A 21,791-nucleotide genomic window follows, 5' to 3' on the forward strand; every position below is an offset into this window, starting at 1 on the left:
AACATATGAAGAGTTATATATGCACATATTGCAGTTCATATAATGAATTATATAATATGTAAAACTGTTATAAATTTAACAGTTCACAGAGTACATTTTTCCTTTGCAGCATGCATTTGAAACAGATGAAACACTAAAAACACGTTGCTATATTATGTTACAGTGATGGCTGTGTGCACAGCAGTGATTACAAAGCCCAAACAGTTTTGGTAACATCTTTATCTTTTTTAATTACTCAGGGGAAGGAACTTTCACCTTCTGTATAGTTTATCTTCTTATAACTTGTGTAGTTAATGGCTTTAAAAATTATCAATATTGTAACAGTGTTCTTACTATCAGCCAACTAAGTTTAAATTACCTTTGTTTGTTTAAATTCTTACAATATATTTCTTGTTTATTCCGAAAAATTAAATATGGTTTATTATCATCAAACTTGTCGGACACCATGTTGCATTAAAAAAATAACAATGATGCAATTTTAATAATTAATTACATTCTTATGTCCATTAACCAACTGTGTCAGTCTGGGTTGGGTTCACGCTCCTCAGTTGTGGGAACTTTTCAAACCCAGCACCATCGATAGTCATGTACCAAGATGAGCTGGGCAAATGAGACACACACACACAGTCAGCAAGGGGTTGGTGCCAAAGTGTCAAGCGCTTTTATTAAATCAGCAAAAACAGTGTTCGGAATAGTTTGGTCATTCAAATGATCCCATAAATAAATAATCCATATAAGCCAAAGTGAATGTGGAGGATCAAATCAAGTTCAATAAATAAATATTCCATTAAAACAAGGTTAAAATCCAGCAGGAAGTACTTCTTTAAAACGCATGAGACCTGGTGCATCCCACTAAAATGTGACATCTCCCTGGCATACCCTCTTCGGATCTCGCAGCATGAGGAGACATCCTCCAGCAGGTGCAGACACCCCTTATTCTTACCCCATGTACACTCCATCAATCCTAGGATGTTCCATGGGGCACCTCTGAATGCAGCTCCCTCCAATTCCCGATGCCATTGCCTGACCTTGCAGGGGAGTCCTCTGGGAGTATTATTGGTTGCTCCTGCTCCCTGGCTGCTCAGCAGGAGCAACCCTCAGGCCCCTCTTGAGCGCTGGTCACACACTCTGTCTGCTTCCACCCTATCTTGCACCAGCTCTTGCTCCTGTCCTCTTCTCAACCCTTTACCTCCATCTCTCTTTTCATTTTCTCTTCTCTGTTCTTTCCCCTCTGCCATGCAGGCTCTTGTTATATTGGCTTGCTTAACTGGCCGCAGGTGTGACACTCAGCTACCTCCAAGGCACCTGATTGCCACTTGCATTTGCACATGTGTATGTGATCAGCCAAGCACCCCAACCATCCCTAGAGCACGTTCACACACGCCCATACCCAAATGGAGCCTTTGCGCTAACAGGACTTGATAATTTATTTAAAATGTGCCCAGTGCCACTGACCACTTATATCACACCATCTAACTCATAAGTTCAAGTTAACTTATGGAAAAAGGGTTTGATTAATGGGACGTGATTAATGGGTGATTCTACTTTATTCATAGACTTAATTGTTGAAAAGCCAGCTATTTCTAATTTCCCTACTAGGAAAACAAAGAAAACATCATAACAAAGCACGGCTCAGACAAGTGAGAAGAAGACAGCAATTACAATAGTGTTCCAAAGACACTCCGTTCAAATCAGCAATCAATCCCCATGTAATTAATCTCCCTATTTTTAAATGTCATTAAGTTCCTTTATCTTTAGTTTGTAGTACAAATTAGAATATTTATTTTCATGAGTTGTTTTAAAACATAGCACAATCATTAGGTCCTACCCAAACATTGAAGGTCTTGCAAAAAAGGCTGTTTTGAGAAATCTGAACTTTTAAATGTACTGTAACTCCAAGCTCAGGGGTGCAGGTGCACCATGACCAGTTAGACAGAGTTCTAGTTGGATATGGCTGCATCAAAAGCAGGCCATGTTCCTAACCTTAGATAGAATTTGTTTTAGGGCTTAGCCAAAAGTGATCCCAACAGGAGGTTTAAAGGTGCCTTACAAAGATACTATCAAGTTTGGAATCAAGAGTAAAATGTGTGGTATATGTTAGCAGGAGAAAGTGGTCCTGGTCTAGAGTACAGTGTCTATTTAAGGACATCATTATTTTCACACCTGCAGCCAACAAACATTGGTATTCCTCCATGTTATGTATGTCACTTCTCATTCATTACTTCTCACTCATCACTCAACAGTTCTCATTTATGGGACATCAGTTATCACTGATCATTTGCCTCTGCTTGCTTGTCACTTGTGATGGTGTCCTAAAATCCCCACATGAGACAGTAAGGAAGTGGGGAGGCAATTCTCTGAGGACCTAAAGGGTTGTTGTTTTGTGTTTTAGCTGTGTGTGGAATTCTCCCTTCTCTGTTTTTCCCCAGTGAGCTTTATTTTGTTAACAAAGGTACAATATATTCCCTTAGCGTTAGAGCATGTGGAGAGGATTTTTTTCCCACAATGTATTGCACATACAATGCAACCCCTTTCACACTGCATTTCTTATAATTTCTCCTTGAGCAATATTGCCAGTCTTCAATCTAGCAAAATGCTGTCATATTTCTAAATTACTGGTAGTGTACTTATAAAAAGGCGGTACTCCTGTGAAGTATATGCTTATATACAGTATATTAAGCATATCAAGTATATCAATCCAGCTAGTTTTCTAATAGCTGGGCAAACATGATACTGGTATAAACACTGTAGGGTAATTGCTTATTGACCACACTGTAATTTAAAATTATGCATGATTAGCTTTATATTTAGAATTTCTTTGAGGATCAAAGAAATATACAAATATTTGTTTTGCACTCATTTTATTATAGGCACTTTAACAAACTAAATACTAGTGTGCCTGTGGAGCTTGTATCCTCCATTTAACATGAAATAATGCAACTTAGATCAGTGAAATGCCTGTTTTTTATGGCAACCTATATTACCAATTAAAGATCCTGCTACTTGATCTCCTTTGTATTTTTAAATTTGTACAGCTGTACTGTTGGTTAAACAGTAAAACTAATCAAGAGCCTACGGGACTACTGAAACTTTAAGGTTTATTCCTTGTCATCAATTCTTCAGTGCAAATTGGTCAACACACTACTAATACTACTTAAATGCTACTAGAACAAATATCTACTGATGTGCTACAGTGCAGTTTTTCTGTTTAAATTTACTTCCTTCTTCAAGTTATCGTTTCATTTTTTGGACTTGTACTTTGGACCTTTTCACAATAAATAAGACCAGTAAGTAAGTTGGGACTGAACTTATAATAGTGTCTGTTTATTAATGTGCCTCGCATTCATTTTAACATTCAGTTCTCTCTGTTTAAATACACAAATGCATCAAAGTAATTATAGAAGAAAGGTAACTGGCTTATTTGCCTGCATCGTTTGTCTAAGTGACCTGAGCAACAGTAGCATTTTTGTTGTAAACAGGCACTGTTTTTCAGTGTCATCTTTTTAATAAAGTGCTTGAAGAAAAAATAACAGCATGAATTTGTGTTTTATTCCCTCAGAGTTGTGGAAAGTAAGAATGCAGATTTCCCAGTTGGCTCCTATGTAATCTCAAATTGTGGCTGGAGAACTCATTCAATCTCAAATGGGAAGAACCTGGACATGCTTTTGTCTGACTGGCCAGAAAATATCCCCAAGTCACTTGCGGTTGGAATGATTGGAATGCCAGGGTAAAACTAAACTTTCCATTTAATTTCATCTATAATAATTTAATTTTCTCAAATTTAATTGCATTCTTGTTATCCATCAAAAAATACACATTTTATTATTTAGTGCATGTCAAGGCTGTTCACTTTTGTTTTTTATTGTAATTGCCAAATAAATGATTTGTTGTTTTTGGTATGCTTGAGAATTATACTGTATAAAGAAGGACTGATTCCATTTCTTAGCATAAGTACTATAGTACTGAACAAATAACTGGCCCTGTGTTTTAGTACTGTACTATATATACAACATTAATGCTTTTCTTACAAATTGTTTAAGATTGACAGTGACACAGTCATTTTCCGTGTGCAGTTTACATGGTTTCCCAGTGTCTACATGGGTTTTCCACCCACATCCCCAGTACATGCAAGTTAAGTTCATTGGCAGCTTTAAAACTGGTTTTGTGTCCGAGTGTGTTTGTGTGCAAGAGGGGCTTGTGATGTACTTGTGCCCTGTTCAGAACTGCTTTCTGCATTGCATTCAGTGTTGTTGCAGTAGGTTTTACCCCCTCTATAATCCTAAATTGGATTACTCAGGTTTAAGGATGCACCTATGATACAGGATTCCTATTTTGCCTATTGTGTTAAACTCTGTAAGTCTTTTCCACTTTAAATAAATTATTGTTAATTTTAGCAACTGTCATGTAAATTATAGCCTTTTTGTTTGAAAAGACTATTCGAAACCTACAATTGCTCAGTTAAATCTTACTTTTGAAATACTAAAACTAGAATTAAGTCAGAATTTGAATTAAGTCCTCACATGTACTTTTCACAGTTCTGCCATCCAAGAGAAGGTACTGCAGCATCAGAGCCATATCTGCCAGGCTGCAGGATAGTTTTTACCCCCAAGCTGTCAGACTCCTTAGCACCATGCTGCCACCTGGGATCTTCCACACTGCCTCAACCACCTCTAAAACACCTTTTCTGCAAAGACTAGTGTGCATGTAGAAAAGAACTGAAAATCTTATACAGTGAACCCTCGTTTATCACGGTTAATCCGTTCCAGACTTTACCGTGATAAATTAATTTTCGCGAAGTAGGATTTTTTATTTATTAATCGAATATTTTCACAGTTAGAGTATAGAAAACCTGTTTACTACCTTCTAAATACATTTTTTTAACATTATTAGAGCCCTCTAGACATGAAATAACACCCTTTAGTCACCATTACACTCGTATTACCCAATATATTAGACAAAATAAGAGAAAATAAGACATATTAGACGCGTTACAAATATCATATTACTAGGCACTCGCCTTTTAAGGCGACCGACTTTTATCCTCAATTTTTGTGCGCTCCATGTGTACATCAGGCATGTAAGTGTAGGGAAAGAGAACATCAAAGTGCCCATTCATAACATCTCCCGAAAACCTAAGGTTTTTTTTTATCCCCTCAAGTGCCTGTCCAAAGTCGTACAATGTCAGCCCGAATCTGTACCACTAAAGACGGAGTTTCATGCACTAAATAAGCTATAGATGAGAATAAGCAAGCACCATCTTCCCTGATATTTACTACGCGGTGAGGCATTTGTACTCCATCAACATTAATTATTTCCAGAGACATAATTTTGTCTATTTTTCCAGCGCATCGCGCACAAAAGCAAGGGAACAATGAGAGCACCAGAACTCTGCTCACATCGCGTCGCTTCGTACCTCAAGCCGCAAGTAGTAAGTCTGTAATAAGCGGAATACCACTACGCTTTGCACTCACGGGACGGAAGGACAATCCCGAACGCTTTTATATAGTAGATTATTATACTGTACATTTAGTTGCACACAACCACTAACCTATGAAGGCACGACCTCAGTAGGAGAGTCTTCAGAGGTGGTGCAGTATCTTCAGCAGATGCGTTGTTGTCTTCAGTGAAGAAGTACTAGGCAGTGGGTGTCTGGGTGCGCGGTGAAGAACATCTTGATAGGCAGTTGCTGGCGCTGTCTTTTCATATGTGTGAGGAGGCTTTTGTAGGGTATTGCCATCTTTAATCATATCCAGGAGTTTCACCTTCTCCTGGATAGTAAGCATCTTCCTCTGGTGCTTAGTTTTATTGTCAGAAGGCTTAGAAAACGCAGCACGTTTAGGAGCCATCGTAGGGCTTAGATAAAAGTTCTCAGAAAGCGCATGCATAGAGATGTAAGCGTGTATGAGAAAAAAAATCGCGATAAAGTGAAGCCGCCAAAGTCGAAGCATGATATAGCGAGAGATCACTGTACTGACCTTTAAGTATTTTGCACACTGCACTTTGACATTCTTTGATATCCTTGTGCTGTGAAACATTCTGACCTGTCATTGTTTACACATGTCTTAAACAACTATTATCATACACTGATAATTTCTGTATTATCTATATCTATTTTTTATTATTTTACATATTTATTACTATATGTATGTAGATTGCATAATACCATACATTGCATCAATGTTCATATTTGCTTACTACACCTCAGTATTGCTGCTACTTCTTTGTCTAGTCTTGTTTGTGTTTTAATTTTAATTTTAATTCTATTTTTAATTTAATTTTAATTTTTTATTTGCACTTCATGCTGTTACACTGTGGACCCTGAGCTTTGCAATTTCGTCTATCTATATACTTGTATATGGTTGAGATGACAATAAAATTCACTTTGACTTTATATTTTTAACGTTTAAAGAAAAACAGCACTTTTTTTTCTTTCAATAGACTAACGGCCTATTTTGGATTGTTGGAAGTATGTCACCTGAAGGAAGGGGATATAGTACTAGTCAATGCTGCTGCTGGAGCTGTTGGGTCAGCTGTTGGTCAGATTGCGAAAATTAAGGTATGTTTAGTTCATTTTTGCTTTCACTCTATCCATATGATTTCATTTTTTATATTCAATTAAGTATGTATAGCACATTGGCACAATGGTTTGGGCTGAGTCTACTCCCTGCCTGAATATAATTTGCACATTCGGTTTCATGTCTTGGCTTTTTTTTCCCCCTTTTGGGTACTCTGGATTTCCTTCAAAAGATGTTGATAGTAAGTTAATTAACAGGATTATTTTTGGCCCAGTAGGAATAAGAGTGGGAGAGTATATAAAAAGGCCCTGCAGTGGACATGCAGCTTATCAAGATTTGGTCCCTGATCCTTCTGAGATAAGGTTTTCAGACTCTTTTACCTTGAATTGGACACAGTGGGTACAGACAATGGAACCATGGTTTTTAGTCCAATTTTTAAAGACTTGGGCTTGAATCTACTAAATTACTGGTTCTGTTTTTGCCTCCTAATAAGCCATTTAATGTTCTAGTTCTTCTTATTATAAATTCAATTCTGTATGTTGTATTGTATACAATTCGTATACCCATGTTTTTTAATAACGGGAGTGTTCACTGGTGCAACAAGATTTTGAAGGTGTGGTAAGGGATGCTGATCCATGTGGATTCATGCATATAATAATTGTCAGTGTAGGATCTCTATTATAAGTATCTTTATCCATCTTATTATTCAAAAGATCAACTACATGAAGATATGATAATATTTCATTAAGATGATTTTTTTTCACTGCCAGCCTGCACAGTTGGCAATTTGCAGAATGGATCTGTAGACTCAGAATTTCACAATATCCTCATCCACCCACTGACATGACTTAACAAGAACCGGGATCAACCAGACCATTTTCCCATTCTCCTGTGACTCCTCAACAAACCTTTAATGTTTTACTCCCAAAAGCAAGGAAGCACATCTCAATCTTTGATTGTTTTGCCCTAACAAGATACAATGTATCCTCATGTGCTTCATTTTGGCATTTTGCAGTGCTCAACTATTAGTTAATTGAGTATATCCTATTATAACTCTGCAGAGGTTGTTTCAGCTTCCAGTAGCACCTTTATTCAATAGTTGTTTCTGACAAGTGTGTTGAAACTTTTTTTTAGTTGGTGGTACATTCCCAGTACAGTACATTTGGGAAAAAATCTTGCATTAAGTGTCCAGTTGTACCGCTGTTATTCATACACTTATGGTGGCATAATGTGTCCAATATCATGTGAAATTCAGAGCCATTTATACCTCGACTATAGTCCATTCTTCCCTTGAATTCCATTTTGCAAGTTTAAATAGGATTAAATGCATGCATGATTCTGTCACAGACCGAGTAGTCACTTACTTGAAAGGGACACATTTATCAAATAAAATTTCTCCATAGTATATTTTAATTACTTATTTAGTAAAGTTTACTTTTAATCTGAATATTAGCCTTGTTATACAAATAACTAGAGGGTTTATCCTGTTTTGCCTTAATAATGACTTGCAGATTGTTCTTTAGTTTACATTTGCTCTTGGTGTTCCAGTTTTTTCATTTATTGATATGGCTTTTCAAGAGTCAGATTAGGAGATATATAGAGCTCTTGAGAAATCAGTAAATAAAAGGTTATTTTATGAGGAAATACTTCATGCAAACTTGACCTTTTTCTATCAACAGATGTTAGAGTAGAAGGGTGTTGACACTTTGCCTAGTACAGATACATATTTTGACCTTTTCACTGATAATCTGGGTTAAACTTTTAGTTGTTAACTGTAATTTTACATTTTTGCATTCATTATTTGGCTTGTTTAAAGAAAGCATTATCTGCATTATACTGCAGGAACTTTTATGTTTTCTATTAAATAGCATATGGAAGCAATTTAAGTATTTTTCTTTGTTAAATGATTTTTTTTGTTTTATAAGCTGATTGTTCCCAGAAAGAGTTAGTGTCAACTTGTTTATTTACATTCAATTATTTCCTTTGTAATCATGTAGCATTATTTATGACTTTTTTATATTCAGTTAAATAAAGGGGCACTCCCCATAGCCCTAATATAAATGCTGTAAAGCTGGAAATGATCACAGTGTAAGATGTTTTCACTGTTAATAACTGAAAAGGGTTCAACTAGTTCCATGTGAACACTGAGAACAATCAAAAGATAAAGCAGGTATCATGTTTCCTCTCTCTCCAAAATCTAGATCTGCCTACCAATGAAATTTATTTATAGCTAGTGCTAAATTGTGAGAGCTGTTACTCTTCATTATGATAAATTGTTACGGTTGTGTATCATTTTGATATAACGCTGATCATTTTTTAATGTCCATGTCTATAAAAATAATAGTACTGGATGTGTTGTCTTTAGTATATACAATCTTTCAGATGACCCACTTGAATTCAGGATAACAAATCAGTGTACTTTCATTGGTTTATGTGTATTGGGCTGTATTCATTGACACTTGAGTTTAACTAAAATACTATTAATTCATTTACTGCTTCTGTTATACCATATAATCTTTCACTAAACACAGTAGTGACATAAATTTCTTTTTACCGTTGCACATTTGAAGATGGGGCACAGTTAAACAGTGGTTAGTGCTGCTGTTTCACGCATCCAGTATCCTTGATTGGAATCCCACATCTTACCATTGTTTGAGTGGGTTTTCCTCTAGGTACCTCAGCGTTCCTCCAGGATCTCTTAAGATGTAAAGTACGTATTGGTTTAACCCTGGGATAATGGAAGTATAGCTATGTGCACCAGTGGTTCCTGTGATGGTCTGGTTCCTACCTTGTGTCTCATGCTGCTAAGAGAGGCAATTGCATCTGCAACCCAAAACAGAGACCACCATTTCTCCCTTACTATTAATTAACAATGTATTAGGTTTTTGACACTTCATTTCCAATAAAACATTTCTTCTGTGTCAAAGGTTTTAAAAACATAAAAACCATTATCTTTTCATAGCAGCCTATCACATTTTAGTTACCTTTTTTTGAGCAAATTGGACGATTCAGCGATATTATACATACAAACATGGTTTCATTAAAATGTCTAATTCAATCTAGGGAGAGCCTACAGTGTTTACTTATAGCACATTATACAGTTATGTCACCTAAAGCCTAAATGTCATTATAAATGGCTTCTTGGTTTCGACATTTGTAATTTTTTAATTGAAATTATTTGAATTAATTCTTAATTTAGTAAATGCAAATTGTGACTCTTAAGCTGTAGAGTCTGTCATAATGGGCAAGATAAATTGACAAAATGCAAATTCATTATATACTATTTTTTGTTTCATTTTATGTTAGATTGCAGTTTTTGGTAAGCATTCTAGAAAGATGTGCAGAACATAAACATAAAGTTCTGAAAGTGTCTTTTATTCCTCAGAAATTTTACGGAGTACAATACAGTTTTGAGAAATAGTACTACACTGTAAAATGTTGGTTTTGTGTAGCTGCTTATCCTTGTCAGAATTTCCAGGATTTAGTTTTGCCTCATTAGATATTTGCTAAATATCAAATGATTTATTTTTAGTTCATATACTACATCCCAGAAAAAGAACGCAAGCAATCTAGGAATAAACTTTTACTACAAAATTGTTTAAGGTTAAAACCTGAACCCATCTGAAGACTTCTGATCTAATCAGTTGAAAATGATTTCATTTATTACTACTTTTTTCTACAGATACGTGAAAAGGCTGTGGTTTTATATGTTTTTAAATATATTTGTCAAATAAATTGGTTAAAAAAACAAAAAATAAAATTTTACCTCCTGTTTAGTTCTTAATTTTTAACAATATGATAATTTATGAAAAAAAAAGCACTGGTGATAAACACATCATTTGATGAAGTATTTTTATGGAAGAATAAATATTGTGTAAAAATGTGTATGATAATGAGTTATGTACTTTTTATATGATGAATGTACATTTTTCAGGGTTGCAAAGTGGTTGGATGTGCTGGTTCTGATGAAAAGGTTGCTTACTTAAAGAAAATAGGCTTTGACGAGGCTTTTAACTATAAGACTATCACTTCATTGGAAGAAACATTGAGGAATGCTTCCCCAGAAGGATATGACTGTTTTTTTGATAATGTAAGTATTATAAATTTTTGGTTATTTTAGTTTATAAAATGCTTTAATAGATGTCACAATTATATCTGGACAGCATTGGCTAAAAACAACAAATTAACAAATAAGCAAATGTTAATAAAAAAATTACTATTAAATTGCTATCACTAAGCTGATTACAATATGTTTGATAACAAAAATGATTCTTTGTAGATAACAATGATTTGCTGACTATACAATGTTTTTTTTCGTTACCAAAATTATTTCAGAATATCTATTTCAATATGTAAATTTTAAGTTCTAATATTATGTAGTAGTAGTAAAACTGGTTTTTAAATGTATGTTGATTGTAACGGTAATTCTAACAACCATTTCCAGTGGCTTTTTTGCAAAATTTAGACCACATTCACAACTATGATAGTTTCAAAAAAACCTGTACTTCTCCTCTTTGGCCGTTTCATTCTAAATATCGCTTTTTTCTATAAAATTTTCAAAAATTTACTTAGCTGTATTTTGCTACCATTTTATTTGTAAATCATATTTATGGCTTTGTTAAGTCTTAACTTGGGTCATTTTTTACAATTTAAAATTCACTTAAGTTAATTTCTGATAAAAGCTAATATAGATTCTCTTAAATCTAACAAAGCTTTTAACTTGGAGAAAGAAAAGGAAGGACAGGAATAGGAGGTTAGTACGTTTGAGAGAGACAGTACTGCAGCAATAAATTGTTTCATCACAGGTCGTGCACAGTGCACCTAGCATCTTGCCGGAGGCAGGAACAATCTCTAGACAGGGCACCAGCTCATCGCTAATACTCCGCCACCGTGTTCCTATGTTAAATACATGCTTTAATTCTTATCATCATGAAAATGATATCTAGTATACATCTTAATATTTAAATTGTTCAGGGAGCTGTAATTTCATGAATGTAATGTATACTGTGTCCTGTCGGCGGAGGAGAAAATGTTTAAGAATCACATAGTGATTCACACACATAGAGCACATAAAAGAACACATAGAAAGAAGCATTTAACGTGCTACTTTAGTTACGATTGGATATGAGAAACTAGTAAATTAAACGATTTTAAGATGAAGTTTATGACATTCTACTTGGATGACAAAATAAAGTACATGATTAAAGTGGAAATTTCGAGATTAAAGTTGACATTTGGAAAAAATTTTTCAACTGCGTCCCAATTTTGTTTTTCTTTTCTCTGTACCTTAATATGCTTCCATATGACACTCAGATGGTGGGCTACTACTCGTCTTTTCACACCGACTTTGATATCTAATCACTTCTCATTTATTTCAGGCACTTTGCAACTTTCTGAACTTGAACTTTCGAGTTTCTCTGCCACTCTGTCCCTCGATCAACTTCCTTTTGTTGATTATGTCACTGTTTAAAACAATAAATAGTACTTTTTCCCTTGCCTCTACCTGGTATTCACTGAAATTCTTCTTTTTCCCCCATGCTTTTACCATTGCCTTTTCACAGAACGCTGAGCTTAAGGGCTATTTATATTGATTTGCATATTCAAAGGGGTGTAATTCTGGGAGGAGTTGGGGAGTGGCAGTAGGCACGTGCATTACTTTTCACACTGACCAGAATTTATGGAGCAGAAGAACGTGGAAGTCGGCGTTTGCACAGATTTATATATCTGGATTTTTTTGTGCGTATGCACATTTCCGCCTTTGTCTGTACGCCATGTTTTATTGTGAATTCTATGCACAGCGTTATGCATGAGATTTACTCTTTCAGATTTACTTTGTACAATATCTGTAAGATCAGACTGTATCTGTCAGAATATGGAGCACAACTTCTGATCTAGGGTTTGGTCTCCTCAAGTATTGACTACTGCAACTCTCTACTGGCATCAGCACCAGTATGTGTCATCTAACTTGCTGCAAATGATTCAAAATGCAGTGGCAGGTCTGGTGTTCAACCAAACGTTAAGGTGCACATCTACCTCCTCTGTTCAGATCACTACACTGGCTTCCTGAATCTGCATGTATTCAGTTCAAATCCTTGATGCTTGGCTACAAAGTAGTCAGTGGGTATTCGCCTATATAAATGGAGATAGTTTTACGGTCCCACTCTCCTTCTCAACCACTCTGGTCTCCTGTTGAGTGGTGTCTGGTAATGCCACCTCTGTATTGCATCATATCTCAGTCCAAATCATCACAAATGAAAAGTTCTAAACCAAACATAAGACTAGTTATCCTTTTTCTAGATACCAAGAACCTTGCATCAAAACCATAAGATTTAAAAGACACATAACAAAAGAGTCTTGTAGATGGACACCAGTTAGGAACTACACATGAAAAGAGCCCGGATTGATAGTTGATGCCACGTGGAGGTGGGTATCACCAGATGCATTTCAATAGCAAACCTGAGTAGGCAAGAAGGAGCATAGGATCTTCATAGGTGCTGACTCATTGACTACTCTGCAGGCAGGCATTAAGGATTTGAACTTAATGTGCACAGCTACATGTACCATCCATCCATCCATTTTCTAACCCGCTGAATCCGAATACAGGGTCACGGGGGTCTCCTGGAGCCAGTGTAGTGAATTTTAGTTATTATATCACAGTGTGTAGGTGGCCACTTACACATGTGCATCCAGTGTCAACTGTTTTTGTTTTACCTTTTGTTTTATCTTGAGAAAACATTCCTCTGGCAACTTCCTTTTAATGCAGTTTTTGACTCTTTCTGTTCACAGCTTCAGGCTTCTCAAGTATTTTTTTTTAGGTTTTTAATTTCTTAGACATTGTAAGTAGACCCCGATTTGGTTTTGTTCAGACTACTCAACTTGTTTTTTCCATACTTTATGGAATAACCAAAAGTAAAGCACTTAGGTAAGTTTTATATAAATGGAACACAGTTGATGGTAAATGAACTTGTGGATGCAACTGCAGGACAAAGCTCCTGTTTAAGCCCCAAATCCATAAGGTGGGAGCCTGGTTTACGTCTATTTATGATACCGCAAAAGTGTTCCTTGCATCTTCAGGAAATTAATGTTTTGAAATAACAATTTTTGTTATGATGTTAAATTAGACTGATAGCCATTGACCATCCATGCTGCAATTGTAAAAAAAATAACAGTGATGTAAATAAGTGCATGATATCTTGATCTTGTAAGTTACTTTTTAGTTATGGTACCTTTGTATTATTGCTGATCTCCATACTTTTTGGAAAACAAGTAAGCAAACATGGTCATTAGAGCTGCTCTGGCTGAAGGTTTCAGGACAGTCTGAACCTATTGACACTTGTTATTCCTCAATAATAATAATAATCCTTTACATTTATATAGCACTTTTCTCACTTCACAAAATCCTTTTAGTGAGTTGGGAGCCACTTCAATCATCATCTACCTAGATGATGCAGCAGCACGCATTTTTGGACCAGTACATTTACCAAACATGAGCTATTAGGTGGTGAAGTGCTGAAAGAGAAAAAGACAATGGGGGGGGAGGGTGATTAGGGGGGCAGAATGACTAAGCTATGAAGGGCAATTTAGCCTCCAGGGATCTTTTATGACCATAGAGAGCCAGGACCTTAGTTTTATGTCTCATCTGAAGGATGGCACCATTTTTATAGCATAGTGACCCTGTCACTAAACTGGGATATTGGGATCCACATTCAGATCCCAGGGTAAGCACCCCTACTGGCCCCACCAGCGCCTCTTCCAGCATAAACCCAAGCTTTTCCTATATGGTATGCCATCTAAGTCCTGGCCAGGCCAGGCCTGAACATACTTAGCTTCAGGTGGATAACCTCTTCTGAAGTGCATGTGGTATGGCTGCTTGGAAATTGCAATCCTGCGTGTAATGTGAACACACCACAACCTTCAAATAGTAAACATTGCCATATAACCTATACTAGATGTGAACATTGTTCAATTGTTTTCAGCAGTTTACTTCGGCATTCCAAAGGAATATTGTCATAAACACAATCTGTAGTAGTTCACCATGTGGTGAAATAAAATACATGTTTACTGATTCAGAATTTTTTTTCCTGATTCTGGTGGTCTCTGTAGGTGAAGTCTTAAGAGTTAAACTCCAAGTACCCATTTCTACTCTATTTAAGTTAAATGTCTCACTTAACTTTTAAAGCTTCAGAAAACCCATAGTCAACAGCTGTTAGATGCAACTTCTATAATCTAAAGACTTCTCATGCTATAAATACATGCAATACACATGCAGTAAAGCAATATATTATATTAAATGATTTCCTGAATATTGCTTCTGGGTGTCAGAATTAAGTGAGATGTACATATTTCAGCTTGCAGGCTTTTAGCAAATGAAAATGCTACAAAAAAAGAGGGCAATGGCAGCTTGGTCCTGCATTGTACATTGCACATATTGTGCATGTCACACGTTCACTGACATCACACTGGAAACGTGCAGATTTCAAGTTGTAAATGGACCTGTGCTGACATCACTCTTACAAACTGGCAATTGTCAGTAAACTAGTGATATTACTTAAGTCATTCCTAGCTCATTTATATACAGAATAGTATAAAGTGCATTTTCATTTGTGTTCACCACCATTTTCATGCTTACTTTTTGTGGCAGCAGCCATGATATTTATAGCAATACAACCTATCGCCAATGATATGACTAGAAAGTCGTCTGACATGTGACTTCATTGTATCCTAATGCATACAAACTCTGAGTTAATTTCAAAATTATGACAACATCTGTTGTTAGTTAAGGGAAAAGGCTTTTTGTCAGCATTCCTTTTGACTTTCATTTGATTTAACGTTTCTGGTTTTAATGTTCGGGTTCTGACTATTCTTCCTTTTATCCTGACCTCCACCTGCTCCTTGACCAACATTTTGCCTGCTCTTGGCTGTTAACTTTTTGCATTTCCTGGTCAAATAACCCACCACACCCCATTAATAACACATTTAAAAAATCCATCCATCCATTATCCAACCCACTATATCCTAACACAAGGTCACGGAGGTCTGCTGGAGCCATTCCCAGCCAATGAATAAAGAAATCAAATCTAAATGGACAATGAGCCAACTCATAGACCCTCTACATAAGGTTAATGTTTAAGCATATTATATGATTCAGGTTAAAAAAACTTTTGTATGCTTAAGCTCAGGTGACTCATGGGCCATTGCAAGGTTATGATTGATAAACTATTACTTTTATTTATTTTGGCGAAAGTCATTTTAATTTTTTCCACAGCGTTCAAGAACGTGATCTCATGAGTGCTATGCAGACAATGTTGAAGTTTTTGAAATATTTAAATTTTATGTTTTCTTCCTGATATATGCTAGTGTTACACAAAATAAACATGTACTTCTCTTTGTGTTACTTTTCTACTTTCATTAATGTTTAAACATCCGTGTTTTCCTATTTCATCTTTAACAAGTAGCATGTGAGAAATCAGTTAGAAATAATATATACGTGCCTGTGGAGTCAGTGTTGGATCATAGTCCCCATTACTGTCAAAAAAATACTATGCAGTAAGGAAAAGGAAAGCAGAAACATCATGACATTAAGCAACCATTTTGACACATTCTTGTGAGACTTTAGGTTCTGCTGTAATTAAAAACCTAATCCATTTTCCCACCTTTAATAGCATCATTATTTCACTTATCTCTGTCCATCACCTGGGATTGTCTGTCATATATAAACAGAATAAGAATCAAATTAAATATATAAACTCTGCATCAGTTGTGACTGTTTTCTATAATCTACTACCCAACTGCTGCTGAGTTCTCACATCTGAAGACCTGAAGATAATGCATACCACACTCCCTCCCACCTAAAACTGCAAATCACTTAAATATAATGTCTTTCTTCCTGTCATATGTTAGCAGTCACCATTAAATTTTTATTTTCTATTTAATCTCAGTACACCATTTAATTTTAGTCTGTTTGCAGCAGCATAGGTCAGTATGAGAAGATGCAAAGGTATTTAGAAAGAGTAACCTTCTACATATAAATCTTTTCATAGCAAAATGTTTTCTTTCATTCTAGGTTGGGGGAGAATTTTCAAGCACTGTGATACAACAAATGAAAGAATTTGGAAGGATTGCAGTTTGTGGTGCAATTTCTATGTATAATGAAGCAAAACCTGCAAGTGGTATGACCCTTTTGTTCTGAAACAATTATGCACTGGAAAGCTAAATTTTTAAATTACTGCTTCTAATAACAAAACTATTGGTCCTTTCTATATTAAGACAGTAACAGATTCATTATTGTAGCTTGACCTACACCACTATATGCATGCTTAACCATCTCATCCTCTAAGACTTTGAAAGAAATTACTCTGAACAGTTACTAAAATTCTGTTGTCCAAGTTTAGATCTGATTGAAGTCCTGACAAAATGAAAATAATTGTGATGAACTGAATTTGTCCTTCTTGATCACTAGCCTCTCACGACTTACAAATGTCTTTACATTTCTGTAATGTAACCCTCGCCCTCTATTATACCATTTCTTTTGTTTCTTTTCTACATACAGTAATCCCTCGCTATATCGCGCTTTGACTTTCGCGGTTTCGCTCTATTGCGGATTTTATATGAAAGCATAACTAAATATATAACGCGGATTTTTCGCTGCTTCCCGGTTCTGCGGACAATGTGTCTTTTTACTTCCTGTACATGCTTCCTCAGTTGGTTTGCCCAGTTGATTTCATACAAGGGACGCTGTTGGCGGATGACTGAGAAGCTAACCAATCAGAGCACGCAGTTAAGTTCCTGCTTGCTGAATGCAATGTTAACCAGGAAGTCTCGTCTCGCTCATTCAGCATCAACGTGTTTTGCTGTGTAAAGAGTTGTGCTCTTTTGTGTTTATCTTTGTGCATAGTCAAGCCCTTCATTATGGCTCCAAAACGATCTGCTATTGCTTCAGGGGCCGTGCCCAAGCGCAAACGGAAGATGTTAACGATTGTCGAAAATGTAAACGTTTTGGATTTGTTGAAGGCTATGATTCTTTTTATTGAAAAAGTAGGAAAGGAATATAAGATCTACGGCCGCAGTGTCCTTTTAACCAGGGTGCAAAACAAGTTGTAAGTGGATGTAATAAGGCAGTAGTCTGGATGGAATCTGCTTTAGGGATTTGGATTGAAGACTGCCAGAAGAAGAACAACAGCAGTGCTACACAATCGCCTGAAGTGGCTCCTTTAAGGGCTGTAACACTCTCCTTTGTTGTGCAGTAAAATAAAACTCATTGTAATCGGACAAATCATCGTGTCATTGTTGATGAGTAACCATAATTAATTTTCTACTTACAGTGCTTAGTACATGTACGTACGTTTAGTGTCACTGTACACACACATTTACTGTATACTATTTTTGCTGCATTGTACGTATTTATTGCTGGTGGCCTGTCTATCGTAATGGCTGTAACATGTGATATTGGAGACACTCAATATCTTTAAAATAATATTTAGGTTTTACTGTATATAAACAGTGTGTTTATATACATAATTTCAATGAATCTTACCTAATATCTAAGAGAATACAAAGGGATTATGCTGTATAACTCTGCGGGGAATATTTATAAACAGTGTGGGTGAGTTTATAAGGGCTTAAAATATATAAAAACCACCATAGAAACATATGGTTTCTACTTCGCGGATTTTCACCTATCGCGGGGGGGTCTGGAACGCAACCCCCGCGATCGAGGAGGGATTACTGTATACCCACTGTAGTTGTTTATAGTTTATTTAATTCACTTTGTTGCTTTTTGTATACATTACATAGATTTGTATACTTTGTTTCAACCCATTTTAAGAAAAGAATGTTTTTATTTCCCTTTCAGCACCAAGTGTTCAGGGTCCGTTTGTTTTCAAACAACTCCGGATGGAGGGATTCCTTGTGCCCAGGTGGAAATCTAAGTATTTGGAACCCCTGAAACAACTGATGGCCTGGTTAAATGAAGTAAGATTTGTAATAAAATTACATACTGTTATTTTGAAATCTTTGATAAATCTTTATTTCTTTTTGTAATCTTATTCATTTTTTATTGTGTACCAGTATAGCACAAAGTAGTACACTTCAAATAATCAATGTATGCTGGTATTTAGAATGGCTGCAAGACTGGCTTACTTCTGGTGTGAAAGCTGAAAAATCCTCAGCCAGCTTCACGGTTTGATTTGACTCTGCTTATGACTCTCACCACACAGCCAAAGTCTATGGTTCTTTTACTTTGAGCCCTCGAAATATGAAAATGGTACAAAGTAAGGTTTATGATATGGCAAATCACATCACTAATATATATATTATGTATATAGTATACAAAAGTATAATGGTGGAAATTCAAAATACCGTAGGAAGAATCAGTAAGAAAGTACAACCATATAATTTAGTCCTTATACTGTATGGTATGTTGTTGGTATCCAATCATAAAATCATTAACACTAGCCAGCTTTTATACATTTGTGTGAATATGTGTATACAGTGTTTATAGAATATTATATTCCTTTTATGAACTTTGCATGTTCATCCTATATTCACATGTATTTTTAATAATTACTGGAGCTTTATTGCCACATCCCAAAGACAGGAAAGTTAAGTTAATTGAAACTTGAATGGCTTAGTCTGAGTGTGGATATGTGGTAGACTGGTACCTCATTCAAGGTTAGATCCTGTCCTTGCCACTTATTCCAATCAAACCCCAAATGCTGCTGGTGTAGGCTTTGGATCTCTACAAACCTGTAGCGAAGTAAGCAAATTCAGAAAATGAACAAATACTTATTAATGTTTACAATGTTCTGAGCATGTAAATAGGAAGCATACAATTTCAAATACATTTCACTGAATTGAGCTATTAACAAATGTCATGGATTTTTGTGTATTGTGATGATTATTTGTTTGGTAATAATGTAATAGACAGATTCTGTATATAGATCATCCAAAATCTATGTGTTTCATATTCAGATCTTTCTTAATTTTATGAGATTTGCTAATAACAAATGTATTATATGTTTTTATCATGTCATTTTAGTCACTTTGTTAAGAGTAAAATCTTTCAAGTCAACTAATTAGTACATGTATTTATTATTATTTATTTCAGGGAAAACTGAAATACCACGAACACATCACTCAAGGTTTTGAAAAAATGCCTGATGCTTTCATGGGAATGCTGAAGGGAGAGAATATCGGAAAAGCGATTGTGAAAATATAAAACAAAATGTAATTGATGACTTGATTTCTTGCCTGTGATTCTTACTGCTTTTTGGAATATTTTTTAAATAAAATTTTAGAAGTCAGCTTGTTGCAATGATCTGAAATAAAAATCTTTTTTTATATATAATGTATTATTGAAATTTTACAGTTTTGAAGCAATTAATTCTAAACAATTTAGTTTTTTTGGGGGAGCTATATGCAGTCTGTCTATTGTGGCCTGCAGGGGGAGCTCCAGCTACCCAAACCCGACGCAGACAGACTCAGGCACAAGTCCAGCACAACACACAGCTTTTATTTGGTGAGAAACACTTCCCAGTCGTCTCCCACAGCGCAGTACAGAGTAAAGCGCACAAGCCTTTCTGTTTTCTCCTCTCTCTCTCTCTCTCTCTCTCTCTCTCTCTCTCTCTCTCTCTCTCTCTCTCTCTGCCTCCTTCTTCCACCAGCAAGCTTCATCCTCTTCCTCCTGACTCTGGCTCTTGCAGCAGTGCCAGCTGGCTCCTTTTATTTGACACCTGGGAATACTTCCAGTGTTCTTGTAAGCTCTGTCCGGAACCACTTCCAGGTGTGGTGGGAACCTGACAAAGTAGGGCTAAAGTAGGCACCCCCAGCGACACCCAAAGAACTCAGCAAACTCCAATTCCCAGGGTGCCCTGTGGGAATCTTTGGTGCCGTACCAACCCAAGGGGGCTGCCACCTGGCAATCTGGGGGAGATCATGCCCACCCTGTGCATGCTCTCTCTCCCAAAGTCCTTCCACTATGAAAGCGTCCCAGCCAAGTAAGGATCCAGGCCATCTGCCACATTATCTACCTATAGTATACAGTTTTGTAAAAATTAAAGAGAAAGAACAGTGATTATATAGCAAAAAGAATTGCATAGTTTAAATATTTCAAAGTAAATATATGCAAATATTCCTACTCTTATTATATTGGAAAAAATTAATATTTTAAATCTAAAGCCATAATTCAGCAGCCTTTGTTTCTAATATTTGAAAATTAAGTCAAATTGTATGTTAACCATTTCACCTTCAAACAAGCTTTTAAAACTATTCATAATTGTAAATGTGCTAATGTTTCTCTGTTATAGTCTCTACTGTGCCCCTGACAATTGTTTTTGTTATTTTTTTATGTTATTGCTTCTGATGCTATTTTTCATGTTTTTTTTTATATTATGTCCAATAAAAATAATATTAGGGGCTGGTAATTACACACAGAAGGCTTCACTTATGGCTTCAGTCCTCAGAGATTCGCACTGTGGGAAAATGTGAATTTCTCCATATTTGCTTTTAATGACCATTGCTGTTTTCGCTTTTGTGATACGAAACCTCAAAGTCCTAATGTCAAATGTATGGCGTTCACTAAGCTACCTGTACCTCGGTGAACCGTTGCAGGTGTTCCTAGTGGCTGTACTTCAGCATAAAATACTGACCTGTTACTTCATGTCCTTCATGTCTCCTGCTTAGGGCTTGCACAGAAATCAATACTAGAACACACCCTTCCCAACAGATCACTGTAAGCTCCATTCTCTTAAAAAATGTTTTTCGCTTTTACGAACATCTTGCCCGCAGCAAGAAGCAAGTGAGAACTGCCATTTCTGTGGCTCACTTACAGGTGAAAATCGCACGCGTAATGCTTGATTCTTTTAAGGAAGTGGTCCTCAATCACGGTACTGGAAGGGCTATGGGTTTTCATTCCTGCCAGTGTCCTAATCAGAACTCAGTCCTTGCTGATAATGATCGTTGGTGTTTAACTCCATGGCTTGTTAGTGCTTTCATTCATCAAAGACAAATTTTAGTTACTTTGTAGATCAGAGGTCCTCAGTTACAGTCCTGGATGTCTGCGATGTCTGCAAGTTTTCACTTTAACCAATTTCTTAATTAGAACCCTTTTATCTACAACTAAAGCAGCATATTTTTTTGTGCTTAATTTTAGTTCTCTTGCCTGTTACTATTCAGAACCCTTTAATGGCCTATTTTAGATTTTAGCAGCTGCATTTGTTTTAATTGTTTTCTATTTAATTGTTGTTTTCTTAATCAGACATTAGTTAATAGTGAGATGCA

General features: G+C 36.0%; 1 protein-coding gene across 2 annotated transcripts in view; it reads left to right on the plus strand.

Moving 5' to 3' along the window:
- Nucleotides 1-19,855, plus strand: part of LOC120532905 (prostaglandin reductase 1-like) — a 39,801-nt gene extending 19,946 nt beyond the window's left edge. For both annotated transcript variants that reach the window (XM_039759385.1, XM_039759386.1), the window contains exons 5-10: nucleotides 3,560-3,727; nucleotides 6,439-6,556; nucleotides 10,450-10,605; nucleotides 16,579-16,684; nucleotides 18,367-18,485; nucleotides 19,621-19,855. In XM_039759385.1, the coding sequence (XP_039615319.1) occupies nucleotides 3,560-3,727; nucleotides 6,439-6,556; nucleotides 10,450-10,605; nucleotides 16,579-16,684; nucleotides 18,367-18,485; nucleotides 19,621-19,731 (778 nt within the window). In that variant the 3' untranslated portion in view covers nucleotides 19,732-19,855. The remainder of the gene's footprint in view (nucleotides 1-3,559; nucleotides 3,728-6,438; nucleotides 6,557-10,449; nucleotides 10,606-16,578; nucleotides 16,685-18,366; nucleotides 18,486-19,620) is intronic.
- The last annotated feature ends 1,936 nt before the right edge of the window (nucleotides 19,856-21,791 follow it).

The sequence above is a fragment of the Polypterus senegalus genome, chromosome 7, assembly GCF_016835505.1.
Source record: "Polypterus senegalus isolate Bchr_013 chromosome 7, ASM1683550v1, whole genome shotgun sequence".
Taxonomy (NCBI): domain Eukaryota; kingdom Metazoa; phylum Chordata; class Cladistia; order Polypteriformes; family Polypteridae; genus Polypterus; species Polypterus senegalus.